This window comes from Thalassophryne amazonica, chromosome 23 (genome assembly GCF_902500255.1).
Source record: "Thalassophryne amazonica chromosome 23, fThaAma1.1, whole genome shotgun sequence".
Classification (NCBI taxonomy): Eukaryota; Metazoa; Chordata; class Actinopteri; order Batrachoidiformes; family Batrachoididae; genus Thalassophryne; species Thalassophryne amazonica.
In genome coordinates this window covers 152,903-168,185 of record NC_047125.1, presented here as the reverse complement: position 1 = coordinate 168,185, position 15,283 = coordinate 152,903, and the positions used below count along the sequence as shown (strand labels likewise).

General features: G+C 45.0%; 1 protein-coding gene across 6 annotated transcripts in view; it reads left to right on the top strand.

The window, feature by feature from the left end:
• The window catches only part of focad (focadhesin), a 69,333-nt gene continuing 54,050 nt past the window's right edge, over positions 1-15,283 (top strand). For 2 of the 6 annotated variants that reach the window (XM_034164334.1, XM_034164338.1), the window contains exons 1-4: positions 3,198-3,593; positions 8,437-8,508; positions 11,495-11,569; positions 13,040-13,193. In XM_034164334.1, coding sequence (XP_034020225.1) covers positions 13,048-13,193 — 146 coding nt within the window. In that variant the 5' untranslated portion in view covers positions 3,198-3,593; positions 8,437-8,508; positions 11,495-11,569; positions 13,040-13,047. Of the gene's footprint in view, positions 47-3,197; positions 3,594-8,436; positions 8,509-11,494; positions 11,570-13,036; positions 13,194-15,283 lie in introns of those variants that run through there. The other 4 variants (XM_034164335.1, XM_034164340.1, XM_034164336.1 and 1 more) reach the window with 4 other exon arrangements.

The window sequence follows — 15,283 nt, the reverse complement described above, 5'->3', positions numbered from 1 at the left end:
TAGTGTCACGTGGTGTGAGGCGGCTAGATGCTAACTGATGGCTGAGGTAAACTTTTAACCGTGTTCCTGAGCTTTTTTAAAGGTTAACTGCCGCTGGCTGACGGTTGAAAAGTGGACTTTTACAGTTGGGCTGTTTCGGTGTTTAGCCGTTGTAGCCGTTAGAGCTGTTAGAACTAACCGCCGCCGCCACATTGACGTTAAATAGCGGATTCTGGTTTTGGTTGCAGCACTTGAGCTGAAACTCGTTTGTTTTTTCTACTTTAGGAGAAAATAACAAAAAATGTGTGTTTTAATCAGGTTTTAATACGGTGACGTGTTGTGCTTACGTCACAGTGAGGACACGTCCACATTAGCAGCTGAATCAGCCAAAGGCTATTTTGTTGTTGATTTGTGCAATCATATCAGTCACGTGACCAGAGCTCTGAACCCACTTTCCATGAATTTGTTTGTGAAGTTGCTCCGGATTCTGTCCGTGGTGCTGATCGAGCGTCACAGAACACACATCAAACTGAAAACAAGTCATGAACGTCAGAGAAATCCAGAAATTCAGTTGGATAATAAATAATAATAAAAAAAGTCATGCAAGCTAAAAGAAATCACAGACTGTAAGGTGGTAGCAGGAGAGTGTCACTAGACAGCATAGGATGGTTGTTTGTAGGATGACTTTAGAGGTAAAGAAGAAGAAGAGAGTGAGAGCTCAACAAAGGATCAGATGGTGGAGGCTGAAGAGGAAGACGTGTGAAATTTAGCGAGGGTGAGAGAAGCACTGGTTGGAGGGGAAGCAATTTTGGACAACTGGAAAACTACTGCAGATGTGAGGGAGACAGCTAGGACAGTACTGGGTATGACATCTGGACAGTGGAAGGAAGACAAGGAGACTTGGTGGTGGAATGAAGAGGTCCAGGAAAGCATAAGGAGAAAGAGGTTGGCGAAAAAGTTTTGGGATAGTCGGAGAGATGAAGAAAGTAGACAGGAGTACAAGGAGATGCGGCGTAAGGCGAAAAGAGAAGTGGCAAAAGCAAAGGAAAAGGCATATTGCGAGCTGTACAAGAAAGTTGAATAGTAAGGAAGGAGAAAAGGACTTGTACCGATTGGCCAGACAAAGGGACAGAGCTGGAAAGGCTGTGCAGCAGGTTAGGGTGGTAAAAGATGCACATGGTAATGTGCTGACAAGTGAGGAGTGTGTGCTGAGAAGGTGGAGGGAATATTTGAAGAGTTGATGAATAAAGAAAATGAGCGAGAGAAAAGGCTGGATGATGTGAGAGTAAATCAGGAAGTACAAGAGATTAGCAAGGAAGAAGTGAGGGCTGCTATGAAGAGGATGAAGAGTGGAAAGGCAGTTGGTCCAGATGACATTCCAATGGAGGCATGGAAATGTCTAGGAGAGATGGCAGTAGAGTTTCTAACCAGATTGTTTAATAAAATCTTGGAAAGTGAGAGGATGCCTAAGGAGTGGAGACGAAGTGTGCTGGTTCCTATTTTCAAGAACAAGGGTGATGTGCAGAGCTGCAGTAACTACAGAGGCATTAAGCTGATCAGCCACAGCATGAAGTTATGGGAAAGAGTAGTAGAAGCTAGGCTTAGAAAACAGGTGCAGATGTGAGCAGCAATATGGTTTCATGCCGAGAAAGAGCACTACAGATGCAATGTTTGCTCTGAGAATACTGTTGGAAAAGTACAGAGAAGGACAGAAAGAGTTACATTGTGTGTTTGTGGACTTAGAAAAAGCTTATGATAGGGTGCCAAGAGAAGAGTTGTGGCATTGTATGAGGAAGTCTGGAGTGGCAGAGAAGTATATTAGGGCAGTGCAGGACATGTACAAGAATAGTGTGACAGCGGTGAGATGCGCAGTCGGAATGACAGACTCATTCAAGGTGGAGGTGGGATTACACCAAGGATCAGCTCTGAGTCCTTTCTTGTTTGCAGTGGTGATGGACAGGTTGACAGATGAGATCAGACAGGAGTCCCAATGGACTATGATGTTTGCAGATGACATTGTGATCTGTAGTGAGAGTAGAGAGCAAGTTGAGTCTAGTCTGGAGAAGTGGAGATATGCTTTGGAGAGAAGGGGAATGAAAGTCAGTAGAAGCAAGACTGAGTCCATGTGTGTGAATGAGAGGGAGCCCAGTGGAATAGTGCAGTTACAAGGAGTAGAAGTGGTGAAAGTAGATGAGTTTAAATTTGGGGTCAACTGTTCAAAGTAATGGAGAGTGTGGTAGAGAGGTGAAGAAGAGAGTGCAGGCAGGGTGGAGTGGGTGGAGAAAGGTGGCAGGAGTGATTTGTGACCAAAGAATATCAGCAAGAGTGAAGGAGAAAGTTTACAAGACAGTAGTGAGACCAGCTATGTTGGACGGTTTAGAGACAGTGGCACTAACAAAAAGACAGGAGGCAGAGCTGAAGATGTTGAGATTCTCTTTGGGAGTGACAAGAATGGACAAGATTAGGAATGAACAGCTCAGGTGGGACGGTTTGGAGACAAAGTCAGAGAGGCGAGATTGAGATGGTTTGGACATGTGCAGAGGAGGGACCCAGGGTATATAGGGAGAAGGATGCTGAGGATGGAGCCACCAGGCAGGATGAGAAGAGGGAGACCAAAGAGGAGGTTCATGGATGTGCTGAGAGAGGACATGCAGGTGGTTGGTGTGACAGAGGAAGATACAGAGGACAGGGTGAGATGGAAACGATTGATCTGCTGTGGTGACCCCTAACGGGAACAGCCAAAAGACAAAGAAGAAGGAAAAAAAAAAGCCATGTGACTCAGATTTGTATGAAAAGTGAGTCAAAGTAAAAAATATGTCACAGCTGTGTTGCCTTGGCAACACCAGACCAGTGGGTCCTGAGATGATCCATCCAGCACCAAAAAAAAAGAACCAGCAAAGAAATTAAGCAAAAGCAGTTAACTGTGTTGATTGATTTTTTTTTTTTTTTTTTTAAATCAAATAATCATTTAAAAATACTTGGTGAGGTCACAATTGAAATGCACAACTTGTAGAATTGCACAAATTGTACACTTTTTACACTGTTGATCATTTTATATAGACAGTGTGTGCTTTTCATAATAACATCACTTATGAATTTTCCTCAGTGAACTATGGAGTACCCCAGGGGTCAGTCCTGGGTCTGTTGCTGTTTTCTTTATGTGCAGTGGCCCTCAGCCAAATGATACATAGTCACCAGTCGTGTTCTGATTTTCATAGATGGGATTTCAAGGTGCAGTCAGGGACCAGTGGGTGTCCAGTTTGGTGGCCGCAGAGTTGCATCTCTGGACGGTGACCTGATGTGCACAGAGCAGGTTTGAGGCCGAGTGGGATGAGAATCAGCACTTCCAAATCTGAGACCACGGTCCTCTGTCAGAAAACGGAGGATTGTCCCCTCTTGGTCAGTGAAGAGTTACTGCCCCAAGTGGAGGAGTTTAAGTATCTCGGGGTCTTGTTCACGAGTGGGGTTAGTTGGAGCATGAGATCGAAAGACGGATTGGGGCGTCTGATGATTATTGGAGGCTGTACCCGACCATTGTGGTGAAGAAGGAGCTGGGCTAGAAGACAAGACACTTGATTTACTCTCCTATCCTCACCTACGGTCATGAACTTTGGGTAATGACCGACAGAACAAAATCAAGCGGCGGAAATGAGATTCCTCCGTATGATACACTTGAATTTTTGCAGAATTCAGAATGAAATGAACGTGTTATTGTTTGTAGATCACTTCAGGATTGAAGCACTCAAACTTTAATGTGTATTAGATGGGTTGGGGTTAGGCTAACTAACTACGATGCGCGATGCGGACTTGGCCGATCAGAATCACAGAAATCTATTTTAAGTCCTCACGAGGATACATGTGTATTTTGGAGTCAATTAAACTCTTTCTCTGTGTTATATACAATTAATGATCCTAAAAGCAGCTAAATAGCTGATATTTATCAATTAAATATATTCCATCAAATATAGCTATCGGGTACTGCAAAGACTGTCCGTCTGTCTGCACTCAGCGTCAGTCCAGTCCTGTTACTGCCAGTCGTCAGAGTCAGTGAGAAACAAACACTTCTAGAACTGAAAAGGCTGTTTTGGAACCTGATAACACCCCTGGAGGGATTTACAAGACATATAGCGGACGTCAGCGTGCACGCCGACTTCCACTGGTGTCATAATCTCATAAACGTAAATATTCTCTGTGATTGATTGATTGATTGATAGAGGGGCTTTATTGAACATGTATAAATTATACACAAGACAATAGGATCTTAAAGAAAATAACAATACATGTATAATTATACATATTTATATAACGGCTGAGTGGATCCTTGTCATTTGATTGGTGCTTTGTATGTCACATGACATGGATTAATTCATCCCGTTGTTCAATTTAGAGTGCAGTTTGGTTCCATACATTTGGTACCGTTACGCGCTTCTGCTGTGGCGATCCTGAACGGGAGCATGATTTGAAAGAGCTCATTGACGGTGATAATTCTTCAAACACACACACACACAATCCACTCCGCTTTTTTTTTTTTTTTTTTTTTTTATGGAAGTAAGAAGTCAGTGCACAGCATCACAATTTGGACTTCTATTTAAAGTTCGAGTTGGACTTCAGCAGCAGTGGAACACCAAAATCGAAGTCCCTTTTCTGTTGTTTATAAATGAATAAATATCAAATGACAAGGATCTATTTTAGTCGTTATATAAAACAAGTAATGAATGTTTTTACTTTTTTACTTATAATTTTTAGTTGTTTAACTGATAATTATAAAGAAGACGATGCTGAGCCTTCCATGAACCTGATATCTATCTGTGGTGAAAATCCAAATCTGCGCTGTAGTTTTGACGTAATCCTGCTAACAGACAGACAAATAAATAAATAAATAAAAGCCCATGATTTTATTACCTCCTTGGCGGACGTAACAGCGCTCATACGGCTGAGGCTTTTAGCATTATATTATATTTAATATATTAGACTTATTTCTCAGTTATATGTTGAATACATCAATTTAATAATCAACATGGGATTAATTTAACACGGGAGGTGATGGTCTAGTGGTTAAGCGTTGGGCTTGAGACCAGAGGATCCTCAGTTCAAATCCCAGCCTGACCGGAAAATCACTAAGGGCCCTTGGGCAAGGTCCTTAATCCCCTAGTTGCTCCGGGTGTGTAGTGAGCACCTTGTAAGGCAGCACCCTGACGTTAGGGTGAATGTGAGGCATTATTGTAAAGCACTTTGAGTGTCTGATGCAGATGTAAAAGCGCTATATAAATGCAGTCCATTTACCATTTAATGTATTGCATTTACTTGACAATTAAATATTTACCATTCATCAATTAAATATGTAATATTAATCAATGTACTACATTTATTTATCATTAAATATCTATCAGTTAAATATATGGTGTAACGTTTGTCTGTTAAATATATTACATTGGCTTAGTTTGAAACATTTCGTATTTGGTTGCTTTCGCCGATGACACTCTTTAGTCTTTTGACACAGGTGACACCACGTCGCAATCGTCACAAAACCTCATATTACCTTGAGTTTGTTTGAAACTAGTAGTAAGTGTAAACACGACTCTCTGCCAACAGGCTGGGTTAAGGTGGCTCAGGAAGGAGTAGATTTCCAAGGATCTGATTTTAAATTTGTGCTGTTGGATGACGCCAACAAGTGCCAGGAGAGTTGCACCCGCGATTACAACTGCCAGTTCTACACCTACGTCAAAACAAGCTTCTCTGACAGGACTTCTTCTTACTTATAAGGTTTTGAATAATCAGGTCCCATCTTATCTTAGGGACCTCGTAGTACCATATTACCCCATTAGAGCGCTTCGCTCTCAGACTGCGGGCTTACTTGTAGTTCCTAGGGTTTGTAAGAGTAGAATGGGAGGCAGAGCCTTCAGCTTTCAGGCTCCTCTCCTGTGGAACCAGCTCCCAATTCAGATCAGGGAGACAGACACCCTCTCTACTTTTAAGATTAGGCTTAAAACTTTCCTTTTCGCTAAGGCTTATAGTTAGGGCTGGATCGGGTGACCCTGGACCATCCCTTGGTTATGTTGCTTTAGACGTAGACTGTGTTTCATAATTATTGTATGGCCTTGCCTTGCAATGTGGAGCGCCTTGGGGCAACTGTTTGTTGTGATTTGGCGCTATACAAGAAAAAAGTTGATTGATTGATTGATTATCAATGAAATTACTAATATTTATAGCTGTAAATGTGTTACAGTCAATCAACATACACCAATTAAAATCAATTAAATGTATTAATGAAATATCTAATATCAATTAGATATTTCATTAATTAATATCTATTCAGTTAACTTGTATCATTTGAATGTTGCATTTATTTATCAAATCAATATGTAGTTTTAATGAATAAGTAAACTGTGAGATTGTGTTTCACCTTAAAAAGAAACTTGATTTGTTTAGGCGGTCTTCTGTAATTGATTATAAAATCAGATTGTATTTATAATCCCTGTATAATATTGGTAATCTTGTGCAGAGCACATGCTTGTGGCTGGCAGGGTTGGGTATCGAGAACCGGATATTTTCAGGTATCATTAAGAAATGATTCAGTCCACTGACATCAATAGTCTTTTTGCTTAACGATTCCCTTATCGGTCCTTCAGAGCAGCCGTTGTTTTTGAGGGTGTTTGTCGGGAAAAGGATCATTCCTCTACATTGATTACAGACTCTGCAGCAGGTCTGTAATCAACCGCTTCTGCAGTGCGACTCCACTTTGAAGCTTGAACCAATGAAGCAGTGCTTCGATCCACTGCTTTGTTGGTTCTTTGATTCACTGCTCTTCAGAAACAGCAAGTCCACTTCTTAACCAATCGTGAGTCACTTTTGTGTGGATTAAAGTCACTAACTGGGACTCTTGTCTTGTTGCAGTCAAGAAACGAGAATCGTCCTCCGTTCCGTTAACACAGCTCCAAACGCTGCGCGGCTCTCTGCCGAGACAGAGTCCGGTCGGAATTAATAACTTCAAAACAAATTGCTGCTTTAAATAAAATGACACCTCTTATAAACATAATACAGACAACAAACTACAATCGACTAAAACGTTTTTCTTCCCAAAATGAGACGTCCTGCATTCTTTATAAATTACATCCTGACGTGCAGCGCAGATATATGGAAAGACATTCATGCCAATAATGTCTGAAAGGAAATGCTTTTGACAAAAACTACAGATTTGGTTTATTTCTATTTATGTCCAGAGATCAAGGATTCACATGTAGAGTTTATTATGTCCAGAGTTTAAGGATCCAGTGACCAGTTTCATATTTATTTACTTTAAGACTCAGTAAAATGTTGTTGACATAGAAAAAAGTAAAGTCTACTTTTAGTACACAGAAAATTCACAAGAGGCATCAATAAGGGAATCGATAATGGTATCTATCAATAAAATCTTATCAATACCCATCCCAAGTCCAGTCCCAGGGTTTGGGTCAGCACGTGTGCTGAGACTTTGTGACGCGTGTCACCTGACAGTCCCAGGGTTTGGGTCGGCGCACGCGCTGAGCCTTTGTGATGCGTGTCACCTGACAGTCCCAAGGTTTGGGTCGGCGCGCACGCTGAGCCTTTGTGATGCGTGTCACCTGACAGTCCCAAGGTTTGGGTCGGCGCGCGCGCTGAGCCTTTGTGACGCGTGTCACCTGACAGTCCCAGGGTTTGGGTCGGCGCGCGCGCGGAGCCTTTGTGATGCGTGTCACCTGACAGTCCCAAGGTTTGGGTCGGCGCGCGCGCTGAGCCTGTGTGATGCGTGTCACCTGACAGTCCCAAGGTTTGGGTCGGCGCGCGCGCTGAGCCTTTGTGACGCGTGTCACCTGATAATCCCAGGGTTTGGGTCGGCGCACGCGCTGAGACTTTGTGACGCGTGTCACCTGACAGTCCCAAGGTTTGGGTCGGCGCGCGTGCTGAGCCTTTGTGAGCGTGTCACCTGACAGTCCCAAGGTTTGGGTCGCGCGCGTGCTGAGCCTTTGTGACGCGTGTCACCTGATAGTCCCAGGGTTTGGGTCGGTGCACGCGCTGAGACTTTGTGACGCATGTCACCTGACAGTCCCAGGGTTTGGGTCGGCGCGCGCGCTGAGCCTTTGTGACGTGTGTCACCTGACAGTCCCAGGGTTTGGGTCGGCTCGCGCGCTGAGCCTTTGTGACGCGTGGGCGGAACAGAAAAGCTGTCAGTTTACCAGGCGGGTCAGAGCTGGGGGGCCGGCGGCTGTGTTTTTAGGGCGGGGGTCAGAGAACAAAAGGCTCCTTTACCCATACTGATGCTGTTGGTGAAGCAGGTTTGTGTGTGTGTGTTTAATGTCGTGTTTGTCAGGATGCAAAATGTGATTAAATGCTTTGTCATTTTTAATTGCGCTTTAAAAAAGAATGAAAACCCGTCTTCTGTGTTCCACTGTCATGGGACAGAACGTCTCCAGAAGCTGCTTTGTTTCTTTTTGCTTCCAGCTGTGAGCAGCAGAGATGACGGAGAGTTTAAAGACTCGGTTCGAGTTCCCCAGTCCTGTCATTCAAGCCCAGGTAAGCTGCTGGCTCCGCCCCCAGTGTCCTGACTTTGATTGTAGAACTCTGAATCGTTAATTCATTCAGGCTGTGGGTTTGAGAGGTGAGGACAAAGACAGACACGTCTTCATAGGTGGAAGCACTGAATTAAAAAGTTTAATTAAGAAGGTTGTTTTTGTTGCTGTCTGTCTCTGTTGGACTCAGTGGACAAGTGGTGACAGTTGTTTCTGTGTAGGCTCTCAGTTGTCCAGGTGGTTTCCATAGTAGAGAAGCTTGAATCTTCGACTGGACTGGGTTGCTTGACGCAAGGACGTTTTACTTCAAATCACAGAAGCTTCCTCAGCTAAAATTCAGACCACCATGTGGAGAACACACAAGATTTTGTGAACAAGATCAAGGACCTGCAGCTGGAGGCAGATGAAACTATGGTGTCATTTGATGTGACTTCGTTGTTCACCATACGAACGTCTGAACAGAGACCCCACAAGCGGCTATAAGAAGAAAATCATTAGCTACCTCCAAAACCTGGAGAAAGAGGGACTCATCGACAGGCAGACATACTACAGACTGTACCCTGGGGACGCCACTCCGTGCATCTATGGACTGCCCAAAATCCACAAAACAGGACGTGCCACTCAGGCCTATTGTATGTAGCACAGATTCCATCACGTACAATTTGGCCAAGTACCTCAAGTGGATTTTGGCTCCTCTAGTGGGTAACTCAGAACACCATGTGGAGAACACACAAGATTTTGTGAACAAGATCAAGGACCTACAGCTGGAGGCAGATGAAACTATGGTGTCATTTGATTTAACATCGTTGTTCACCTGCATCCCCACTGCTGAGGCCGTTTCTGCTGTGAGGCAGAGACTGCTGGAGTATGTGTCTCTACTTAAAAGGACCAAACTCACACCAGACCACATCTGCCAACTCTTGGAGATCTGTCTCAACACCAGGTATTTCCAGTTTAGGGGGAATTACTACAGGCAGATTCATGGTTGTGCGATGGGGTCTCCGGTATCCCCCATTGTGGCCAATCTGTACATGGAGCGAGTGGAGAAGAGAGCCTTGACGTCTTTCACGGGCATCTCTCCCAGTCACTGGTTCAGATATGTCGATGACACATGGGTTAAAATCAAGCAACAGGAGGTCGAGGACTTTACAGAACACATCAACTCGGTGGATTCCAATATCAAGTTCACACGTGAGGATGCCAGAAACAACCATTTAGCCTTCTTGGACTGTGATGTTACGAATGGAGAGAACAGGCAGCTCCAGACAGGGGTTTACAGAAAACCAACTCACACTGACCAATATCTGCTCTTTGGCTCAAACCACCCCCTTGAACACAAGCTTGGGGTGATCAGGACGCTTCAACACAGAGCCCTACAGGTGCCCACAACTGCAGAGGGAAGGGCTAAAGAACAACAACTTGTACGGAAAGCCCTCACAGTATGTGGGTACCCACATTGGTCCCTGGACAAAGTGCAGAAGTCCCAGAGAAAAAAAGACCAGATAGACAGGAGACGGAGACAAGAAGAAGAGTGTCTCTCCCTTATTTAGCAGGAGTAGGGGAAAAACTACAGAGGATCTTCAGACAGCACAAAATCCCAGTTTACTTTAAACCGGTTAACACTTGAGACAGAAATTAGTTCACCCTAAGGACAGGATCCTTAGTTACAAACAGAGCAATGTAGTGTATTCTATCAGATGTCAGGAAAACTGTAACGAACACTACATAGGTGAGACTAAGCAACCTTTACACAAAAGGCTATACCAGCACCGCAGAGAGGGCACCAGTGGACCTCAGTCTGCAGTTCATCTCCACCTTAAAGACACTAACCACACGTTTGAGGACAAGGAAGTTAAACTATTAGCCAGAGAGAAGAAATGGTTTGAGAGAGGGGTCAAGGAGGCATTCTATGTGAAACGTTTGAAACCCAGCCTTAACGGGGAGGGGGTCTGAGACACGCTTTATCCCCTGTTTACTATGGGGTACTCAGGTCAAAGGAGTTTCAGTCTTTTGTTCATGGTAATGAGTCATTCACGTCATCAGCAGAGTCATCAAGGGAGCCTCCAGGAGAGGCATCCGTCCCATCATTAGGAGGGACAGCTGTCCTGTCATTAGGAGGGTGCTAACTAGAGCACAATAGGTGCTAATTAGAGCTATTGTTTTAGTCACTAGGCCTATAGCAGTCTGCCTCTCTGTAGGAGGGGTTGGTTAGGTTTAAACTTCAGCTTTTGTGACTTCTTGATTATTCTTCGCTACAAGAGTCAAGACAGAAGTCAGACCACCAGAGCAAGAATTTTAGCTGAGGAAGCTTCTGCGATTTGAAGCAAAATGTCCTGGCATCATGCAACCCAGTCCAGTCGAAGATTCAAGCTTCTCTACTAAGTGGTGACAGAGACATCTGTTCAGACATACGAAGGAAAAGTCAGGCTCAGATTGCAGTTACTGAAGGTGAGTGTGAGCAGAAACAAATATTAGGATGAAAGAACAGAAGTTAGGAGCAAAGGTCAGTGATAAGAAAAACATGAAAAAACAGATGACTGATTGGGATCAAAGATAAATGATCAGAAACAAATCAGTAACTCAGATCAAAGATGAGTGGCCAGAAACAAAGATCAAAGAAGCGTGATTAGAAACACAGATCAGTGATCAGAAGGTTAGAATTACAGCTGAATGACCAGGAAAGAAAGTTAAGTGAACAGAATGATAGATCAGGATCAAATGTCAGGAAGAACTCTCAGAATGACCCATTAAAATTACTAGTTGTTTTCTGTCTTTTGATATGAAATCACAAACTGCATGAATTTTTTTTTGCTGATTTATTTTCCTTTGCTTTGTCTTGAACCGTGAACACAAACATTTGTTTTTCGTAAATCACTGTCCTTATTGATTTAAGTTTCCCCCCGTTTTGGTGACGTGTCACGGCAGCATTTATTATTGACCATTGGTCAACAACAGCCCATTAAGGTTTCAGATGGACCGTGTTTCCACAGACGGTGAGAAGTCTGGTTGCTGCTGTGCTGAAGGAAAAAGGGCGACTTGGACAAATCACCCAGTCCTCCCCTCAGGTGAGCTCCAACCATCAACCAATCAGAGTTCAGGCCGGGGAGAAGTGTTCTTATTGGATAAGACTGTTTGTCTGACTGAGATTCCTGAAACTGACAGAACGTCTTACTCAGACCACCATTGGCTACAAGGTCACACAGACCGGCTAAAACCAGTGTAGCTCCCTGATCGGACCACCTGAGACCAAACCGACATTGGCTACAAGGACGGCCAGATTGGCTAAAACCAGTGCAGGTCCCTGATCGGACCACCTGAGACCAAACCGACATGGCTACAAGGACGGCCAGACCGGCTAAAACCAGCACAGGTCCCTGATCGGACCACCTGAGACCAAACCGACATCAGCTACAAGGTCAGCCAGATTGGCTAAAACCAGTATAGCTGCCTGATCGGACCACCTGAGACCAAACCGACATTGGCTACAAGGTCGGCCAGACCGGCTAAAACCGGTGCAGGTCCCTGATCGGACCACCTGAGACCAGACCGACATCAGCTACAAGGTCAGCCAGATTGGCTAAAACCAGTATAGCTCCCTGATCGGACCACCTGAGACCAAAACCGACATAGGCTACAAGGTCGGCCAGACCGGCTAAAACCGGTGCAGGTCCCTGATCGGACCACCTGAGACCAAACCGACATCGGCTACAAGGTCAGCCAAATTGGCTAAAACCAGTGTAGCTCCCTGATCGGACCACCTGAGACCAAACCGACATTGGCTACAAGGTCGGACAGACCGACTAAAACCAGTGTAGCTCCCTGATCGGACCACCCGAGACCAAACCGACATCGGCTACAAGGTTGGCCAGACCGGCTAAAACCAGTGCAGGTCCCCGATCGGACCACCTGAGACCAAACCGACATCGGCTACAAGGTCGGCCAGATTGGCTAAAACCAGTGCAGGTTCCTGATTGGACCACCCGAGACCAAACCGACATCGGCTACAAGGTCGGCCAGAGCGGCCTAAAACCAGTGTAGCTCCCTGATCGGACCACCCGAGACCAAACCGACAGTCTCATGACTATTCAAATTACCCAATCACTTGTCCAAAGTTGACAGAGACCTGGATGTAGTACCTGCCTGTGTCCACAGACAAGACATTTCATCTGCATAAATCCAGTCTTGCAGGTGTCAGTGGGTTCCAGCCTTGGCTGGGGAAGTAATCTTATTCGGACTTGTGGCCTGTCCAGATGAGTCTTAGACTCTCATCCATTTCACATTACAGAGACAGGGATTGAGGCACCAACAGACCTTTGGGCCAACACATGTCTTACAGACACCCAAGACCAAAGTGACCATTCAGGCCACCCAACCATCAGTCTGAAACTCACTGGGGTCACCCAAAAAACACCCTTGGTCTGGTTTTAATTGCAGGTTTAGCGTGAATTTGCACACTGTAACTGCATTTCCAGGAGGTAACCATTTCCTTTCCTTCTTTTAATGGTGTGCCTTTGCGGTGCTAATGCTTTCCAAAGGGTCCGGCATGGAGGCTCTGTGGCAGCAGTGCTGCAGTGACTCTGCTGTGGTATGTTCGACTTGCTGCGATGCCTTAGTACTGCTGGTGGATCAGGATCATGCAGCTCTGCAGTATGTCCTCAACAACGCCCTTAACCTCCTGCCCTCTGCCAGGTACACAACATACACCCACACGTGGACCAGATTACACGAAACTTACTGTTATTATTAGGTGGGAGGTGATGGTCTAGGGGTTAGGCATTGGGCTTGAGTCCAGAGGATCCTTGGTTCAAACCCCAGCCAAACCAGACAATCATGGAGGACCATTGGGCATGGTCCTTAATCCCTGAGTTGCTCTTGGATTAGGAACGCCTTGCATGGCAGCACCCTGACATCAGTGTCTGAGTGTGTGTTTGAATGGGTCAATGTGAGGCATCAGTGTAAAAGTGAAGGGGGTATAGTCTGAAGTGGAGGGATATAGTCTGAAGTGGAGGTGAGATAGTCTTACGTAGAGGGATATAGTCTGAAGTGGAGGTGGGATAGTCTGAAGTGGAGGGATATAGTCTGAAGTGGAGGGATATAGTCTGAAGTGAAGGGATATAGTCTGATGTAGAGGGATATAGTCTGACATAGTGGGATATAGTCTGAAGTGGAAGGGATATAGTCTGAAGTGGAGGGATATAGTCTGAAGTGAAGGGGATATAGTCTGACATAGAGGGATATAGTCTGAAGTGAAGGGGATATAGTCTGACATAGAGGGATATAGTCTGAAGTGGAGGTGAGATAGTCTTACGTAGAGGGATATAGTCTGAATTGGAAGGGATATAGTCTGAAGTGGAGGTGGGATAGTCTGAAGTGGAGGTGGGATAGTCTGAAGTGGAAGGGATATAGTCTGAAGTGGAGGTGGGATAGTCTGAAGTGGAGGGATATAGTCTGAAGTGGAAGGGATATAGTCTGAAGTGGAGGTGGGATAGTCTGAAGTGGAGGGATATAGTCTGAAGTGGAGGGATATAGTCTGAAGTGGAGGGATATAGCCTGAAGTGGAAGGGATATAGCCTGAAGTGGAAGGGATATAGTCTGAAGTGGAGGGATATAGTCTGAAGTGGAAGGGATATAGTCTGAAGTGGAAGGGGGTATAGTCTGACGTAGTGGGATATAGTCTGAAGTGGAGGGATATAGTCTGAAGTGGAAGGGATATAGTCTGAAGTGGAGGGATATAGTCTGAAGTGGAGGTGGGATAGTCTGAAGTGGAGGGATATAGTCTGAAGTGAAGGGATATAGTCTGATGTAGAGGGATATAGTCTGAAGTGAAGGGGATATAGTCTGACGTAGTGGGATATAGTCTGAAGTGGAGGTGGGATAGTCTGAAGTGGAGGTGGGATAGTCTGAAGTGGAGGTGGGATAGTCTGACGTGGAGGGATATAGTCTGATGTAGAGGGATATAGTCTGAAGTGAAGGGGATATAATCTGACGTGGAGGGATATAGTCTGAAGTGAAGGGGATATAGTCTGAAGTGGAGGTGGGATAGTCTGAAGTGGAGGGATATAGTCTGAAGTGGAGGGATATAGTCTGACGTAGAGGGATATAGTCTGAAGTGGAGGTGGGATAGTCTGAAGTGGAGGGATATAGTCTGAAGTGGAGGTGGGATAGTCTGAAGTGGAGGGATATAGTCTGATGTATAGGGATATAGTCTGAAGTGGAGGTGGTATAGTCTGAAGTGGAGGGATATAGTCTGACGTAGAGGGATATAGTCTGAAGTGGAGGTGGAATAGTCTGAAGTGGAGGGATGTAGTCTGAAGTGGAGGGATATAGTCTGAAGTGGAGGGATATAGTCTGATGTAGAGGGATATAGTCTGAAGTGAAGGGGATATAGTCTGACGTAGTGGGATATAGTCTGAAGTGGAGGTGGGATAGTCTGAAGTGGAGGTGGGATAGTCTGAAGTGGAGGTGGGATAGTCTGACGTGGAGGGATATAGTCTGATGTAGAGGGATATAGTCTGAAGTGGAGGTGGTATAGTCTGAAGTGGAGGGATATAGTCTGACGTAGACGGATATAGTCTGAAGTGGAGGTGGGATAGTCTGAAGTGGAGGGATGTAGTCTGAAGTGGAGGGATATAGTCTGAAGTGAAGGGATATAGTCTGATGTAGAGGGATATAGTCTGAAGTGAAGGGGATATAGTCTGACGTAGTGGGATATAGTCTGAAGTGGAGGTGGGATAGTCTGAAGTGGAGGTGGGATAGTCTGAAGTGGAGGTGGGATAGTC